Here is a 17,717-nt window from a genome sequence, read left to right on the forward strand (position 1 = left end):
TGAATAGCAAAATTTTAAATATTTCCAAAATGACTGAAAGCTGGATTTCTATGTAATTTATAATAAACCTCCCTAAGCTATCCTGCCTGCATTAGTATATTTTTATGGGTTGATACTTAGCCCAAAAAATCTTAAAATTAAAGATATCAGAGATATGAGTTGATCAACATAAGGTTCTAAAAATAGTAAGAACCCCAGTAGGGATAACACAATTAACTAATATATTATTGTGTTATCAATTAATTAATATTGTCTTATAATTTAAAGAGTACAGAAGAGTAAGCATTAAAGCAAAATTTGACAGGAGTTTCCACATAAGTGAAACCAAACTTGTTCTTAGCCACATGTAGAAATAACATAATGCCTCTTAGAAGACTAATTCATTTTAAGTATCTTTCACAGTAAACTGCCAATAACTTCCCATTTGGATACTCCAGTAATTTTTAAGCCATGGATTTTTAGGAAGACCTTTGGGAACCACCAAAATCCACATATCAGAAACCACTGCTTCACTTTCATCATGAGATACAAGAAAAGACTGAGCTCTTATACCAACTGTCTATGTATTCCTAAAGGAGGTTTACGTTCCTTATGCAGAACAGAAACTTCACAATCCTCACCCCATCTCAGAGTTTTGGAACCACAGCTGTTAACAGGCATTCATATCAGGTAGAGCAGCTGGATTTCTTTTAAAAGTGTTTATTTCAATCCTCATGATTTCCCGCCCATGTTTTCCTAAAGAATTTCAATTTTGTGCATCACTCTGAATCAAATAAGACAAAGAAGATAATCAAATCCATCAAGATATGTTTTTCCCTTTCTCAAAGATTTGGCAGCATCTCTCCTTTAAAATAGAGAAATGCAGCCAAATCTTTTTAAAACCTAACCGGGAGAAAAGGAAAGCCACAACCTCTAAATTATAAAAAAAGATGCATATTAGATTTAAGACGGTTTGTCAGTATGAACATTCTTTGATCTTTTAAGCTTCTGACATAAATTGTTTCTTTAATAATGAAAATATGACAATTAATCTTTTTAGTTATTAGTGGGGAAATCTTTATATGGGATGAAAACATGTAGCATACAGTGACAAGAATAACAAGCTAGTCTATGTAAGTTATAGTCATCATAATTTTTAAATCACTCTTGAGACATTGGAAGTTTCACTATTTAGCAGCATGCTAAATTAACACATGACCTCATATGGATTCAAAAATCTCTTCTCATTAGACATGTGTTTGTAAAGCTTTTATAGTATAAAATCATAAAGTTCTGCAAGATACTTTTTCAAAATATTCTGGAACCATATAAATGTCTGAATTTCCAAAAAATATAATATGAATTTATAAAATTATCATATATTATACTTTAAAGACTCTGAAGTATGAAAAGCATTTCACCTCCTTCAATTGAGGGTTTATCAGTTAAATTTGATTTGATTTTTTCAGTAAATCTATTGGACCACAGATTGGAAGAAGCTGTCCTAGGTCTACGGTATAATAATGAACAACTGAAATACATAGGAGAATAAAAGTAGAGACTATAATATAGCTTCTTGCCTCCATTTCTGTCTGCCTGCCACCTGAACAGTTCATTCCAAAAACCATTACGTAGAGCTGAGTGAGGTAGAATCCATGCAAGGTTAGGAGGGCTGAGGGAGAGTGGAGCATTTGTGTTAGGGATTCAGGGGATGGGCAGAGAGAACGAATGGAAACATCTGCTATAACAGTGAAGGTGATTCAAATAATGAATACTTTGAGTGTAAAGAAACAGTTGGGGAAAGGGGAACAACTAGAATGAACCCTGAAGTGTTGCTTTAGCTTTGGAGATATAGATGTAAACCCATAGTGATGCATGTGGGGTCCTAGATTGGATCCTTTCACTATAAAAGACTGTATTGGGAAAACTGGAGACATGTGACAGAGGTCTGTGCCTCCAATAGCAATGGTGTATCAATATTAATTTCCTAAACTTGATAGTTGTATTCCACTTGTGTAGAAAAACATCCATGTGGGGAAGACTGAGGCATCTCGTGATGATGAGGCATCATTTCGACAATGTACTCTTCAGTAGTTCAGGGAAAATAAATTTGGACTACAACTGCAACTTTTCTCTAAGATTGAATTTGTTACAAATTAAAGGCAATGAACAACAGAAAAGAAATAGAATGCATTTTATGTGGGCCTTCCTGCAGAAGATTTAAAGATTTTTACCATGAAAGAACAAATTTACAAAGAAAAGACATTCTATTAATGGTAAGAGAAGACAGGGGGATGAAAATAACACATAGAAGGGAAAAAGGCTGAAACTATTTTCAAATGTTAACATTTTCCTTTTGGCCAAGTTACTGTTTCAAGTAGAGTAAATTCACTTGCATATTGTGTACTGACATCCATAACCTCTTCAGTTATGAGTCTTTGGAAAGCAATGAGATTTGCCTTTCCAAAATATATTTTACTAAGTCATCTCTTGACCTTCTGATTTTTCGATTAATATTTTTTGATGGAGAATGCATTCTTTTGCCTTCACCACCAGGAAATCCAGAGTCAATCCTAGTTACTCTCTTTAGATTTTATCTTTTAACATAGTAACAGTACTTCAGCCCCAGTCACTCGCCACATGGCTCTCAGTAACCTTTACTGTGATTTGAATTTTTATGTGATGCATTATCTTACATGTTTAGTACACTCATCATAGTTCTATCGGTATAATACTTCACCCAAACTTTTCTTTGTCCAGCTCCTGTCTCAGCTCAATTTAATTTGCAAAGTATGCTGGCCTCAAGAGCTCTCCCACACTGGAAAAATAGTAACTATTCTAAATAGGCAGCAGAATCATAGGACATACATAAACAAAATTCTCTAGAGATGTTATTAAACATTCATAGAGCATAATGGTTAAAACCATGGAAGGTAGAGCCAGATGCCTGGAATTAAATCCCAGCTCCTCCACGTAACATCTAGATTTGGATTAGCTACTATTTTTCCATTTTTTTCTGATTAAAAATAATGAGAAATAGAAAAGTTAACATAAGTACCAATGCTGTAGGACTGCTACAAATATTGCGAGCATTTAACACAGCTTTGGGCATATAGAGAGAGACTTTTTATTTTTTAGAGAGACTTTTAATACACACTGATCATTATTAGAGGAACCCTGGATCTCAGAGAAGTAAGAAAACCTCCAGTGCCATGTGGTATATAACTTAACAATGTAACCATGGCTACTCTGCTTAAAAAATACTTGGCTTTCTCATCCCTTTATTCCTACCTTCATTAACAAGCTCTTTTGAATAAAACAGGGTCATTCAACTCACAAATTTGTGAAACATAAAGTTAGAGCTTGTTAAACAATTTTTATTGGCCAAAATATTCATATCTTATAGGCAATTTACTGAATCATAATAGCAGAAGTATCAAAAATGGATGGTTGTAAAATAAATTCAAAATGGCTTAAAGACTTAAAATGAGACATGACACAACAGAACTCCTAGAAGAGAACATAGGTAAAACATACTCTGACATAAATTGTACAAATGTTTTCTTAGGTCAGCCTACCAAGGCAACAGAAATAAAAACAAAAATAAACAAATGGCACCTAATCAAATATAGAGGAAGAGGAAACCATAAGACAAAGGAAAACAAAACAAAACAAACAAAAGACAACGTATGGAATGAGAGAAAATAGTTTTAAACGATGTGCTAAGGCTTACTCTCTAAAATACATAAACATCTCACAGAACTCAACAATAACAAAAAACAAACAACCCAACTGAGAAATGGGCAGAAGACCTAAACAGACATTTCTCCAAAGAAGACTCATGGAAGGCCAATAGGCACATTAAAAAAATGTTCAGCATCATTAATTATTAGAGAAATGCAAACCAAAACTACAATGAGTTTTGTAGTCATTAACAAGTCTACAAATAAGAATTGAAACAAGTCAGAAAGAAAAATATGATTACCACATGATACCACTTATACGTGGAGAATAAAATATGTCACAAATGAACCTATTTACAGAACAGAAACAGACTCACGGACATAGAGAACAGACTTGTGGTTGCCAACGAGGAGGAAGGAGTGAGTGGGATGGCCCAGGAGTTTGGGGTTAGTAGGTGCAAACTATTACATTTAGAATGGATAAGCAACAAGGTCCTACTGTACAGCACAGGGAACTATTTTCAGTCTCTTGAGATGGAACATTATGGAATATAAGAAAAGGAATGCATTCACACACACACACACACGGCTGTACACACTTTGCTGTACAGCTCAAATTGACACAACATTGTAAATCAACTGTACTTTAATCAAACATGTAAAAAAAAAAGGATGATTGTAAAGAAAGTGATATTTGTTGGGGACCAACTCTGCTATGCCAGTATGTTAAATACAAGCATTGAATTTTTTAAAACATACTATTTTAAGGTAGGGATTATTGTGTACACTACCCAGACAGAGAAAGAGAGGCTTAGATGGGTTATACCACTAACACGTATAAAGTAAATTTGCAGCCAAATAATCTGAGATTCTCTAAGTCAAAGTTCGTTTTACCTGAACCCAAATGCAAACACCTAATCAGGGTTAAACATCCCTCACTCCAATATTCGATGTCATTAAAACTGTCTATTTAAAGTGTTTGGAACTTGAAAAATGTAGGCAAATTTTTATCGAAAAACGAACTTCGACGATGCCAGTTTGGGATTCACAGTAAAAATCAGACAAGCTCGCACGTTGCTCTCCATGCGGTATTGCTATAAAAGTGAATTCTCATCAAGTTCTGAAATTCACAGTAGAATATAAAAGAGGTCTGTCTCCAGCTTCCAAATAAGATATTTCTAAAATAATTTGGCTGCCATTTGGGCAAATATATATGTGTGTTTTGTCTTGACAGCCTGTCAGCTGGCAGACAGTTCTTGAACATCACATTCATTTCAATGCAATATTGGTAAATTTCTCAATTAGAATTTTATTTTTCACTTTCTGCACAATGAAATCCTCCAGTCCTTGCTGGCATTCTTCAGGGTGTACAGGTGCAGGGGCTGGCATTTCTGCAGCAGCAAAGGAAGAAAAATGAAAGAAGGAAAGAGGGGAGGGAAGAGACAGGCTGAGAGAGAACAGTGGTAATGGGGAGAGAAAGGAGATAGTAGCTGACCTTCATCCTGATATTCACCTTCATGAGAAATGAAGGGAATAATTCACACTTGACAATAAAATAGTGCAGCTGCCTCTGCTTCCTTTAAGCAGAGAGGCTAGAGTCAAACAGGAACCAGACACCCAATGCATAAAATCGATACAGAGGAAAGGTCCAAAGGTAGGGTGGGAAATAGATTAATAAAAATAATTTTTAAAACCACCACAAGAACCAATTATCGAACACATTTACTTTATGGCATACCTTTACCTGTATTTTATCATGCAATTCTCAAACAATGAAAGCAAGATGGAAATTGTCTTTGCATTGTAGCTAAGGAAAATAAGCAACAGTTTAACCTCCCTGAACTTCAAAGTCAGCCAGATAATAACAGATAGAACCAGAATTCAAAATTTCATCTATCTAACTTTAAAACTCACACTTTCAACTGCAGCATATCCCATGTGGTCTTTGGGAAAACTGTCATAAGCTAAACATTTTTTAAATAACTGTATATGTTAGTGCAGATTATTTGTTTTAGTTGCTACACTCTTATCAATAAAAATCTTTTAGCTAGAGGAAAATACATATATATTTACAGGTGCACATACACATTGCATTATGTAGCTATTAATATCTTTCAAGTCCTCTTCTTAGCTGAAATTGACCTTGAAGTTACAGAAGCTTTAGGATTGTTTTCTCAACATATTTATCAGGCACATGACTCATAACACAGAAATGGAAGCCTCTGACACATTCACAATAGATAGATATAGATTTGGATGTTAAGATGTAGAAATCAGAACAATGAGGCAAAAATAGCAGCTTCCCTGTTCATCATTTATTAGCAATTAAGATGAAGTATTCTGTAGGTATTGTAGGTTGTAATAGTCCTTTAAAACCACCTTATACGAATCTGAATGAAAAAAAAGTTGATCGAACAAGAATAAAGAGAAAGAAAGAAAAAAATATATGCATAGTACATCTTGGTTCCTGTTCACATGTCATAATTTAAGAGAAGTACAAACATGGAGTTATTTTTGCTTGTTTGTGGGATTCTTTCTGGGGTAACGGTGATGGTAGAGAGACAACTTCCTGCAAGAAAACCACAGAAATTTCCCTAGAAAAAGTGACATTTCAGCCAGCCATTGAGGAGTGATTTGATTTTGATTAAAGGAAAAAAATTAAAAAATCAAAGTAGGATTTCTTGTACAAGAGCTAGCCAAAGTGGAGTCTTGGCAGGAGAAACACATGGGTATGATGAGAAAACCTGAAGTCAATTTTAATCTGTCTACTGCAATGGGTATACCTACCAACATTATATCGCAGGCTAAGAAAGAAAAGGTCACACAAAGCCAAGCTATTTACCTAATTTTAGCTTTGAACTTATATCCCTACTTGTTTTTTCTTTTTAATCACATCATGTTCACCTGCTTCTAATTTATATGATTTTGCTGCATAGCACATATCATCATAGGCTGTCTTAAATGCAATTTGAAGCAAACTCTAGTCTTCATTATATACTGATGAATGACTTTGGATATCTTATACCCTGGATTTGGGATCCTACCTACTAGTTTTGACAGACAAGGAAGAGTTCTAAAATCCCTTTTATTCTAGTATAAAGTCTGGGGTTAGGGACTTCCTATATTAAGGCCAGAGCGTCAGGATAGATAAGTAAATCCAAAAAGGAGAGGGAGGGTAGAAACTCATGTTTTGAAATATATACTGTTCTGTAACATACAAAGAATATTTCAATGGCTCAGAAAAAGTGGGAGTGAGTCATGGTGGGAGCAATACTTCCTTAAAAAAGTCACAACACAGAAGCCTCCGGTCATTGTGACTTCCTAATCTCCCCTACCCTCAACCCACCAGCTCAATTCAATATCTGGCTGACTACAGACCTAGACGGTTTTCTATTTCCTATGTGCTGCATCTGCATGTGAATATACACAAACAAATAATTAAACATCAAGCAAATATCACTAGGATTAGTCTGGCATGTTGGAACAAATCTTGATAAATCCACCTCAGTAACAATACTCAAACTACTAGTCTATGAGAGGAATACAAATTCAGCCTATTGAAGTACTGTCGTGTGAGGATAGATATTTTAATAAAACTGCTTCGTCAGTTCCTATTACTAAGGGACTAAAGCTATTGAGCTGTGGAACTGAGGCCAAAAATGGGGATTTGGAAATGCAAATTAGAGATAAGACAGTAATAAATGTCTTTTATTCAGCCACACACTATCCCTGATGCCAGGAGCTATTTTAAAGATGATTCTTAATAGTTCTGTGAAATTGGAAGCATACATACCCAAAATGGACATCTCTGGCACCGTAGCATGATAGGGCCCATTGAGAAACTCTGGTGCATTATCGTTGATGTCTTGAACTTTAATAATGAATTCAGACGGAGGCTCAAGAGGCTTATTTGTCTCCCAGTCCACTGCCTGAGCTGTTAGGGTGTACTCAGCTTTTTCCTCTCGGTCAAGTCTTTTGATAGCATGGATATCGCCTGTTATGTCATTTATTTGAAAAATTGTCCCAGCTCCATCACCTGATAGGATATATTTGATTTTTTTGCTCCCAGGATCCAGGTCTGTGTGTAGCTAAAATGAAAAGGGACATTGGTTAGTGATGTGGCAATTTGCAAAGTATATTTTGACTATCTCATGCTTTGATGTAAAGTTGTTTCTTTCTATGTTGATTGTAACGTCATCAATTTCTGCGAACAGTAGTTATATAAAAAGCCTATGTAACTGTATGCATATCAAGTAAAGTAACATATCATGATAGTCATACAAATACGTTAGCACATTTTAAAAAACACTGTGGCCTCTTCAGTATACTTCTTTTTTTCCCCCCATAGCCGTACCTGCAGCATATGGAAGTTCCTGGGCTAGGGGTCAAATCAGAGCTGCAGCTGCAGGCCTACACCACAGCAAAAGCAACAGCAGATCTGAGCTGTGTCTGTGACCTATGCCACAGCTTGTGGAAATGCCACATCCTTTACCCACTGAGCAAGGCCAAGATTGAACCCACATCTTCACAAACACTATGTCAGGTTCTCAACCAGCTGAGCCACCGCAGGAACTCCAGTGTTTAGTATACATTGACATGCACTTACAATGAAAAAAAAATTGAGGAGAAAACACCAAAATAAGTGTATTCTTTTAATTTATTCATACATATACCTGTTCAGTATAAACTGATCGGCATTTAGATTGATAAAAAGGCCAAGAAAAAATTAAAAAATATTATGTATTCATTTCAATTTGTTAACACATTTAAAGTTATTATTAGTTCCCTTTTATGGATTACTATCTGTGTGCCAAGAACTACATGAACCATTTCTCACATGATAATTCCCTTAGTTTTTCTAAAAATCAATGGGTGGTTCAACAGACCCAACCAGTATGCATGAAGATGTCGGTTCAATCGCTGGCCTTGCTCAGTGGGTTAAGGATCCATAATTGCCATAAGCTGTGGGACTTCCCATGTGGCTCACAACATAATGGCCGTAAGCTGTGGTATAGGTCTCAGATGTGGCTCGGAACTGGGGTTGCTGTGGCTATGGTGTAGGCCGGCAGCAGGAGCAGCTCCGATTTGACCCCTAGCCTGGGAACTTCCATATATCACGGGTCTGGCTCTAAAAAGACCAAAAAAAAAAAAAATCAGTGGGTTAGTATATTTCATATAAAATATGAGAAAAGAGACGTCTGACAAGGCACATTGTAATATCTCCAAGGTTTACATTTGATGGAATCAAGTATAGTAGACTTAGAGTTCAACTTAAATCTGGCTGCTATACTCCTAAAAACAGAGATAATTCTAATAATCTGATGTATACTAAGTTCTTATGTTCATGTAAGGCTTTTTTTTTTTTTTTGATTTGTACAATTCTTCTGGTCCAAGAAAAGCATTCGATTTTATAAAGACTAAGGCCAGAATATGGGAGAACATTTTCCAGAAATGAGACTTCTTTGAAAAATGAATACATTGCAGCAGGGACCAAGATCCATCTTTGACCATGGCACCTATTCTGTCCAAAACATTTTGGTAGTTACTGGGAAAGATAAAATCCCTGACTTTCAAATTTTCAGTTAACTCTCAAGAGGGAGACAGGACTATTTTGATACATGGCAATTCTTTATACTATATTGACTCCCACTAAAAAACCAAAATAAAACAAGAACATATATATTTTAGTTTGCATTATAAAAGGAAAAGTCATTGAATTATAGTTGTAAAATACTGTTTAAATGCACATATTTCCAGTTTAATGCAGTTATTTAAATGACAATATAGTTATAGATCTTGTGCCATGAGATTTCAAATACTTGCTCATTTAAAAAAAAACTATATATATAATTCATAAATAGATAGAGATAAAGTCTTATGGAAATAAAATCCTACAAACTCAAAAGACATTGCATCACTTGGGATGCAATGTCTTGGGATCACTTTTATTCAGAACAGGTTTTATCACTTTCTTCACCAGTTTAAATTGTATTTAGTGCCTCAATAAATGAAAAGATTATTAAAAAGACATAAAATTGTAACAAAGCATCCAAATGCATCTAGATCTCCTATTTCACTTTTAAATATTTTAAAAAGTTAAAGCATTAGATTACATCAAATATTTATTGAATCTCAAAATGTATCCCTTTCATTTATTGTATTAAATTTATTAACAAGAGCAAATACTGAAATGCTTCTTTATCTTAATGAATGTGGGATTATAATTCATTAATATGATATTAATCCTAATTTAGGATCACTTTAATTTATGTGCATTTTAACATTTCCATTAGCATTTTTATTATAAAAGAAAATTTTGAATAAAATATGATTCATGGACATTTCCATTCATATACAGGGCATTCCTGAGACACAGAAGGTATTGGTATGTGTCACTCTTGCCCACAACATTTAAAATCATGTTATTTTTACTATTTATGTTAGAACTTCTTTATGCCTTATTTTCCTTACACTTAGCAATAACCTCTGATTAGTAAATCATATCATACTCTTAGTTTTTGGAAGTCCCTTGTGTTTAGAAATAACTAAGAGAGAAGAGAAAAGCATAGGTTTTTGAAAAAACACAAAGCTACAACTCAGGTTTCTCCAACCATATGAATTGGGGAAATTAATACATTTATTTGAGCTTCAGTTACTCTGCCTCTGCTCTGGGGATAAAACATCTACTCTACAGAATTAGTTTTAAAATCTGCGATGATCTATTTGAAAACTAGAGAAAAATGCAAGCTGACATACTAAGTGTGCAATAACCAAAACCATTTTTAACTTCATAGCATCCTCAATTATATACCACTATCTAAAAACACTGTAATAACACCTAGTTGCAAACTGAGTGAAAACAAGTTCCCAAGACTCCATTCTGAAAAAACGGGGAGGGGAGAGACTCTAAGCAAACACCATGCTCTTCCTCTTTCTTCTGAAAATTAATTTTTAGCCAATCTCAGTAAAATGCAGAGACCCAGGCTAATGATAATCTTGAAAAGCGTAATACTGTGTGTCTGTATTTATTCACACCGTCTTGTTTGGATCACACACTCATACACACACCCTTGCACATGGCTGGTTTAAGCAACCAACTTGACATTACAAATAAAAGATCTGTGGGGGAGTTCTCATCGTGGCTCAGCAGTAATGAACCTGACTAGTATCCATGAGGATGTGGGTTCAATGCTTGGCCTTGCTCCATGGGCTAAGGATCCTGTGTTTGCCCTAAACTGTGGTGTAAGCTGCAAATGCGGCTCAGATCCCACATGGCTGTGGCTGTGATGTAGGCCGGCAGCTGCAGCTCTGATTCGATCCCTAACCTGGGAATTTCCATATGTTGCAGGTGCAGCTCTAAAAAGCAAATAAAAAAATAACGAAATAATTGTGGGTGTGTAAGGATAGCAATTTACAGGCAGCAAATGCTCACAGGACTCCAGGTCTGGATTTCAGGATTTGGAATACATCCTAACAAGCTGCTGTTTTCTTTGCTGGCCTTAACATGTCAGTACACACCTGCTTACTTCGATGCATCCAGACGGCTATCAACTTATCCCACCTTAGGACTCTCTCTCTCTGAAATTATAGTGCCAAAGACATCCCAAACACACCACACTTTCACACATTATACATTATATGGAAATGTGAAGATTATCTCTCCCAAAGGCTGCTTCTGCTAATTAGAGCAGGATAAAGGTCACATGCAATGTGGCCTGGGGTGGTAAGACTCTTTGGCCTGGCTGTGGTACAAAGAGACCTCATCCATTCATTTATTAAATGTGCACAAAACATGATTCTAAACAACACAGACATGGACTCTGCCCTGGAAGACCTATAGCTTAGTGGGAGACAAACACAAATATATAGAAAGTATTTGCTGTTGGTATTGTTACAATCACATGTACTGAGGACTTATTATCTGGGAAACATTCTGCATGTATAAATGTAATGTTATTCTCACAGCCAACCAGAGACCACGTCTCCATTCCACCAATGGAACAACTGAGATTCAGAGATTTTTAGGGGACTTTTCCATAGGATGAACCATCAGCAAGAGGCAATCTCAACAGCATAAGCTTTAAAATACATTTCTTGGATTCAAATGCGTGCTCTAAAGGCTCCCATATGGAAAGAATGGGGCAGGGGATGGTGGGGGGTGGTGGTGGGGGGGTTGAACGCATATGTTAAGTTTACTTAACTCAGAGAGTGGAGTATGGAGGAACAGAACAGGCCACTCCCAAAGAGTAAATATTAAAACTTAAAACAAAAAATTTCAGACCTCAAAAAGGGAAAGAATGTACTCCAAGCACAGGCAAAAGTATGGGTGAAAATCCAGAGATAAGAGAGAGCTTATTAAGAGAGAAAACCTAAAGATGATTTAATATAACTGGAGGACAGACTTCATATGATGATAGCAAGAAATTAACAGACAGCAAGACGGGGGTAAGATTACATAGAGGTTTGAGAACAAGATACAGAGTTTGGATGGGACTATAAAAAAAGAATCCATAAAAACAGGGTTTTAGGAAGAAGCCCAGTATCCTAACAGTTTTTTTTTTTTAGTAAATCACAGCGGCTGGTGTGTGCCCAAAAGCAAAAGACTTATAAGAATAATGGAAAGAAGAGGTCAGAGGGAAAAATGCAGATACCAATTCCCAAAGCTGCCTCAATTTTGGTTCCCAGGCTCAGTCCAGCAGCCATGATCTGTCTCATCTACAACCTGATGAATCCGTGTGGTCACTCACAGCAGCCTGATTAGAGAAGCACTGATGTTGCATTTGCAGTGAATGATCCCAGCCCTTCACATCAAGTCTTCGATGTCAGGGACCATAACAGGCCTGCTACATAATTGAGCTGAAGTGGGAGTATCAATATAATTATGCCCTCACTATCTTTCATATATTTGCATAATATCTCCTAATTAAAATACAAGTTTGAACCCTAGCAGCTGTGGGAAGGAGCGACTGCATTTATACTCTCTCTGAATTCCCATTGCCTGGTATGCTGTCTGTCATGTTGGAGCCCAGAAATACTTGCAGAGTAAGGTGAGCGTAAAAGAAGGGAAGGAGAGAATACTGTCCCATTTTCTTTTCAAAACAGTGATGTAAAGAAGAGAGCAAAGGGGAGTTCTTGCTGTGGCACCATGGGTTAAGGGCCTGGCACCGCTGCAGCTGTGGCATAGGTTATAGATTCAATATCTGGCCTGGGAACTTCCATATGCCATGGGTATGGCCAAACAAACAAACAAACAAACAATAAAAGCAGAAACAGACAAGCCCTGGAACAAAAAACAGAGAGCAAAGGAATTTAGAGAGGTTAGGCCAAGCGAACTAAAATCTTACCCACTTTAAATTCAAAGCCCTTGAGTTCCCTCAAATATGCATTTAACTTTAGTCCCCAGAATAACAACGGAGATATAATAGAGGGAACTCCAATGAAAGGATGAGTGGACGGATGGATGGCAGTGGATGAATAATAGATGGATGACAGGTGACAAGTATCTGGTGTTCACACATCTCTGTTCTCAGAATAAGAGTCCATTCCACATCAGTCTTCAATATCACCCACATTACACTACCATATATAAAACAGATAAGTAACAAGGACCTACTGTATAGCACAGGGAAATCTACTCGATATCATGTAATAACCTATATGGGAAAAGAATCTAAAAAGGAATGGATATATGTATGTACATAACTGACTCACTTGGCTGGTACACCTGAAACTAACACAACTTTGTAAGTCAACTATACTTACTACAGTAAAATTTATTTTTTAAAAGGTATCACCCATGTCTTTCCTGTGGCTGTCCAAAAAAGCAGAAGGAAGAGTTCCTTTGTGGTTCAGCAGGTTAAGGATCCAGCATTGTCACTGCAGTGGCTTGGGTCGCTACTGTGGTATAGGTTCGATCCCTGGCCCAGGAACTTCCACATGCATGGGCAAGGCCAAAAAACAAACAAACAAACAAAAAACAAACAAACAAACAAACAAACTCGGAAGATAAATTCTCCTCTGCGTGCTTATTTTAATACCAGAGAATGACTGAATTACCATGCTGCCCAACTTTTCCTGGAGAGTGAGTGATGTGGAATAGATTTCAGTGAACTTCAGGGAAATCCCTTCCTCACCTGAAAATCGTGTAGCTCTGACATCAGAACTTACTTCGAAGTTCTACACTATCCAAAAGGAAAGCCTAAGAGAATTTCTCACGTTTCCTATATGCCTCCAGAGAAGTACCTAAGTTACTGGGAGAGAATCAGCACCTTTTGGAGCCCAAAAAGGTGAACAGCGATCAGTATAACATGAATCTCTCCTGCTCAGTGATTTCTGCTTCTCATGAATCCATTCTCCCTTGGAGAGAACAGCAAGCTTAGCACATCTCCATGAAATCAAATCTTAAACTGTATTTTTAACTGTTGAGGCATAATGATTAATATCAAAGATGAGACCAGAGACTTAACATGATATAAGTTTTTGACCTAAATGATAAGAATGTAGGATGTTGCTCTAGATCAGGCACAGATTTAGGCTTGTAGGAGAGTGAAAGAACAGGTAAGAGAAAGAGCCAGAGAGTATAAGAAAATAGCACTTTTCTTATTTCTCAACAGCTTCCCTGAAAGAAACAGGAGTTTGACTTGAACTCCACTGATTTTAACTTGTAGTTCAGCCTTCTTGTGCACTACAGAACTTCTCACAAAAGATGCTGAGCCAGAGTTCCCATGGTGGTGCAGCGGAAACGAATCCGACTAGGAACCATGAGGTTGCGGGTTCAAACCCTGGCCTCGCTCAGTGGATTAAGGATCCAGGGTTGCTGTGAGCTGTGGTATAGGTCACAGACACAGCTCGGATCTGGCATTGCTGTGGCCCTGGTGTAGGCCAGCAGGGCAACAGCTCCAATTGGACCCCTAGCCTGGGAAACTCCATGTGCTATGGGTACAGGCCTAAAAAGACAGGAAAAAAAAAAAAAAAAAAGATCCTGACCCAATATGAAATGGTGCATTCAAAAACAAGTTTGGTTCCATCACTGTTTTCCAGCAGAACTAGACAATCACTTGTTTGTGATGCTTCATAGGTAAATAAAGCATTATATGATGGTGGGACTTGAGGTAGAAGGGGCAAGGTTGTCATGATGGATTACCTAACCTGTAAGATGCCTTTATATGCTGCGAAGTTATACTACTTCAGTAAATCTAAATAATGCTTTCATCCAGTCACATCATTCTTAACAAGTTGTAGAAACAAATAAGATTAAAGCTAGATAACAGACAGAAGCATATTAGTATGATTAAGTTGGAAATATGTACTTACTCTTCTGATCACACGCTTTGAAGAAATAATTCAGTGAAATAGTAACAGTCCTAAAAACAATTTTCATATAAACCAAATTACTCTTAAATTTTTCTTATGGAGCAAAAGGCTAAAGAAGACACAATCCCTGATTAAAGGACAGAATGGAGCATCCCACACTGTAAGTGACCTCTACTTAACAAAAAAAAAATTTTAAGAAATTAAAAAATTTAAAAAAATCCTAATACTTTATAGCAACAATCACGATGTGTAGCATCCTGATTTCTCAGATGTGTGTCCTTTGCATTCTGTATCAGCTGCTGGTGTGAGTACTTAACAGCTCAACCTGGCCAAGGGGACCAGTGCCCACAGAAATAGAAAACTGAAGTCTGAGTGAACTGCTGTTTTGGCAGCAAGGACCTGAAAATACAGTCAGAATTAGGAACGTTTATTACTTGTGCTCCTCTTTTAAATGGTAAGTTCCACAAAGGCAGAGCCTCTAGGTACATTATTCAACAATCTTTCCAACAATAAGCATTGTAAATGATACATAGTAAACGCTCATTAAAAGTCTAATCATTGTTTTATCTGCACAGGACCTACCATGAAGTTCTGCATCTTATCAGTGATTTTACAGGGATGGGGGCACAGATTCAATAGAAGTTGATTTTCTCAAGCTCACAAAAATTAACAAATAGAAGAACCAAATGTAACTCAGTAAATAAGATTTCAGAGCATATGCATTTTAACATAATACTACAGAGACCTCCAGGAAAGCAAACCTAGTTAGTCTGGTGACCTCCTAGATGAGAAGGTGAAAAAGGAGAAGGTCCATTACTTTGTACCTAAAATGGTGATGGAGATTTCTTATATATGTTTAGAAGCCATTTGTATGAAACTATATAGCAGAGGCACATTTTGTGGACCAGTTCATCCTATAAAATTTGGACGCAGAATGGACACAGAAATAGAAAGGAAATATGCTCATCTAATAGGAATGCAAATGGAAAATAAGAGGCTGGCAGGCTGCTTACCAAGAGACTTCCCAAGCCAACATCCATGACCTTGGCAAATATGCTACTATTTTCCGTCTGGACTGCGGCTTTATAGGTTTTGAAACATGATGTGTCAGCCTTATAGTAAATCCATATCTCTTAGTCTCCAATAAAGTTCCCAAGTCTAATTCTTTAAAAAGGCTATGAATTGATGATAAGTAGCATTTCAACTCTTTAAGCCATCAGGATGAGCAACATTTCTGTTTTATAAAGACCCATACACAAGTGAGGCCAAATCATCTTTGGGGATAAGACTCAGAAAAGGAGAATTAGGTGGATTAAATCCATAATGATGCCATAGGAAAAAAAAAAAAAAGCTTAAGTATGCCCACCCTACAAAAATGGTATTAAACATGCTCTGAGCAACTAGAGATGATCATACTAAGTGAAGAACATCAAAAGGAGAAAGACAAATACCATATGATACGACTTATATGTGGACTGTAAAATACAGCACAAATGAACCTATCAATGAAAGAGAGTTAGGAACATAGAGAACAGACTTGTGGTTGCCAGTGGGGAAGGCGAGAACTGGGAGCTGGGGTTAGTAGATGCAAGTTATTACATGTAGAATGGATAAACAACAAGGTCCTACTGTATAGCACAGGAAACTATACTCAATATCCTGGGAGATGCCATAATGAAAAGGAACACAAAAAAGAATGTATGTATGAATGTGTGTGTATAACTTCTGTACAGTAGAAATGAACACAACATTTCCATCTACTATACTTCAATTAAGAGTTCCCACTGTGGCTCAGAAGTAACAAACCTGATTATTATTCATGAAGATGCAGGTTCAATCCTACATCCAAACTCTTCCCATAGAACATGATGGAAGATAATATGAGAAGAAGACTGTGACCCAGTTATTTATTTTTATACATACACACACACACACACACACACTTTGCTGTACAGCAGAAATGGGCACAATATTCTAAATCAATTATACTTTAGTAAAAATGTAAAAGAAAAAAAAACAGAAAAAAAGGAGATTTAGGTGCATGGATCAAGGAGTTGATAGATAGATGGTTGAATGGATGGATAATATGGTTGATAGAAGAATGAAGGGGAGGAAAATGGTTAGATGGTTTTATTGGAGAATGCATACATACAACATAGAGAGATGACTGGCTGAGTGAGAGTCTCAGCCATTTTCCACTTAGGTTCCAATGCACATTAACTACTATGAATCAATAGATGAATGAACAGATGGACGTACTGGCGATTGGGTGTGCTGGAAAGACCAGAGAGTTTCTCACTAAAAGATTGATTTGGGTAAAATATAACAAATTTTTCTGTCTCAGAGCCCTAGTCCGTATCGTACACTAAAGCAAACACAGTACTTGGAAATTGAAATGTAAATTATAACATATTCTTTTTTAAGAGAACGTATTAAAGTATGGTTGATTTACAGTCTTGTGCCAGTTTCTACTGTGTAGAAAAGTGACTCTGTTTTATACACATATATGTATGTACATATGTATATATAAGTGTGTGTTTTTATACACACTCATAATTTTTTGATATTCTTTTCCATCATGGTCTATCCCAGGAGGCTGGATACAGTTCCCGGTGCTCTGCAGTAGGACCTTGTTGTTTAACCACTCTAAATGTAATAGTTTACATCTGCTAACCCCAAACTCACAGTCCATCCCTCCCCCATGCCTTCTCCTCCTTGGCAACCACAAGTCTGTTCTCTATG

General features: G+C 36.6%; 1 protein-coding gene across 1 annotated transcript in view; it reads right to left on the bottom strand.

Annotated features, from left to right (window-relative positions):
• Positions 1–8,008, bottom strand: part of CDH8 (cadherin 8) — a 239,341-nt gene extending 231,333 nt beyond the window's left edge. The window contains exons 1-2 of the mRNA XM_047791312.1: positions 7,991–8,008; positions 7,456–7,750 (exon numbers count right to left, since the gene is read on the bottom strand). Of these exons, the coding sequence (XP_047647268.1) occupies positions 7,456–7,750; positions 7,991–8,008 (313 nt within the window). The remainder of the gene's footprint in view (positions 1–7,455; positions 7,751–7,990) is intronic.
• Between the last annotated feature and the right edge of the window lie 9,709 nt (positions 8,009–17,717).

Source organism: Phacochoerus africanus, chromosome 8 (genome assembly GCF_016906955.1).
Source record: "Phacochoerus africanus isolate WHEZ1 chromosome 8, ROS_Pafr_v1, whole genome shotgun sequence".
Lineage (NCBI taxonomy): Eukaryota > Metazoa > Chordata > Mammalia > Artiodactyla > Suidae > Phacochoerus > Phacochoerus africanus.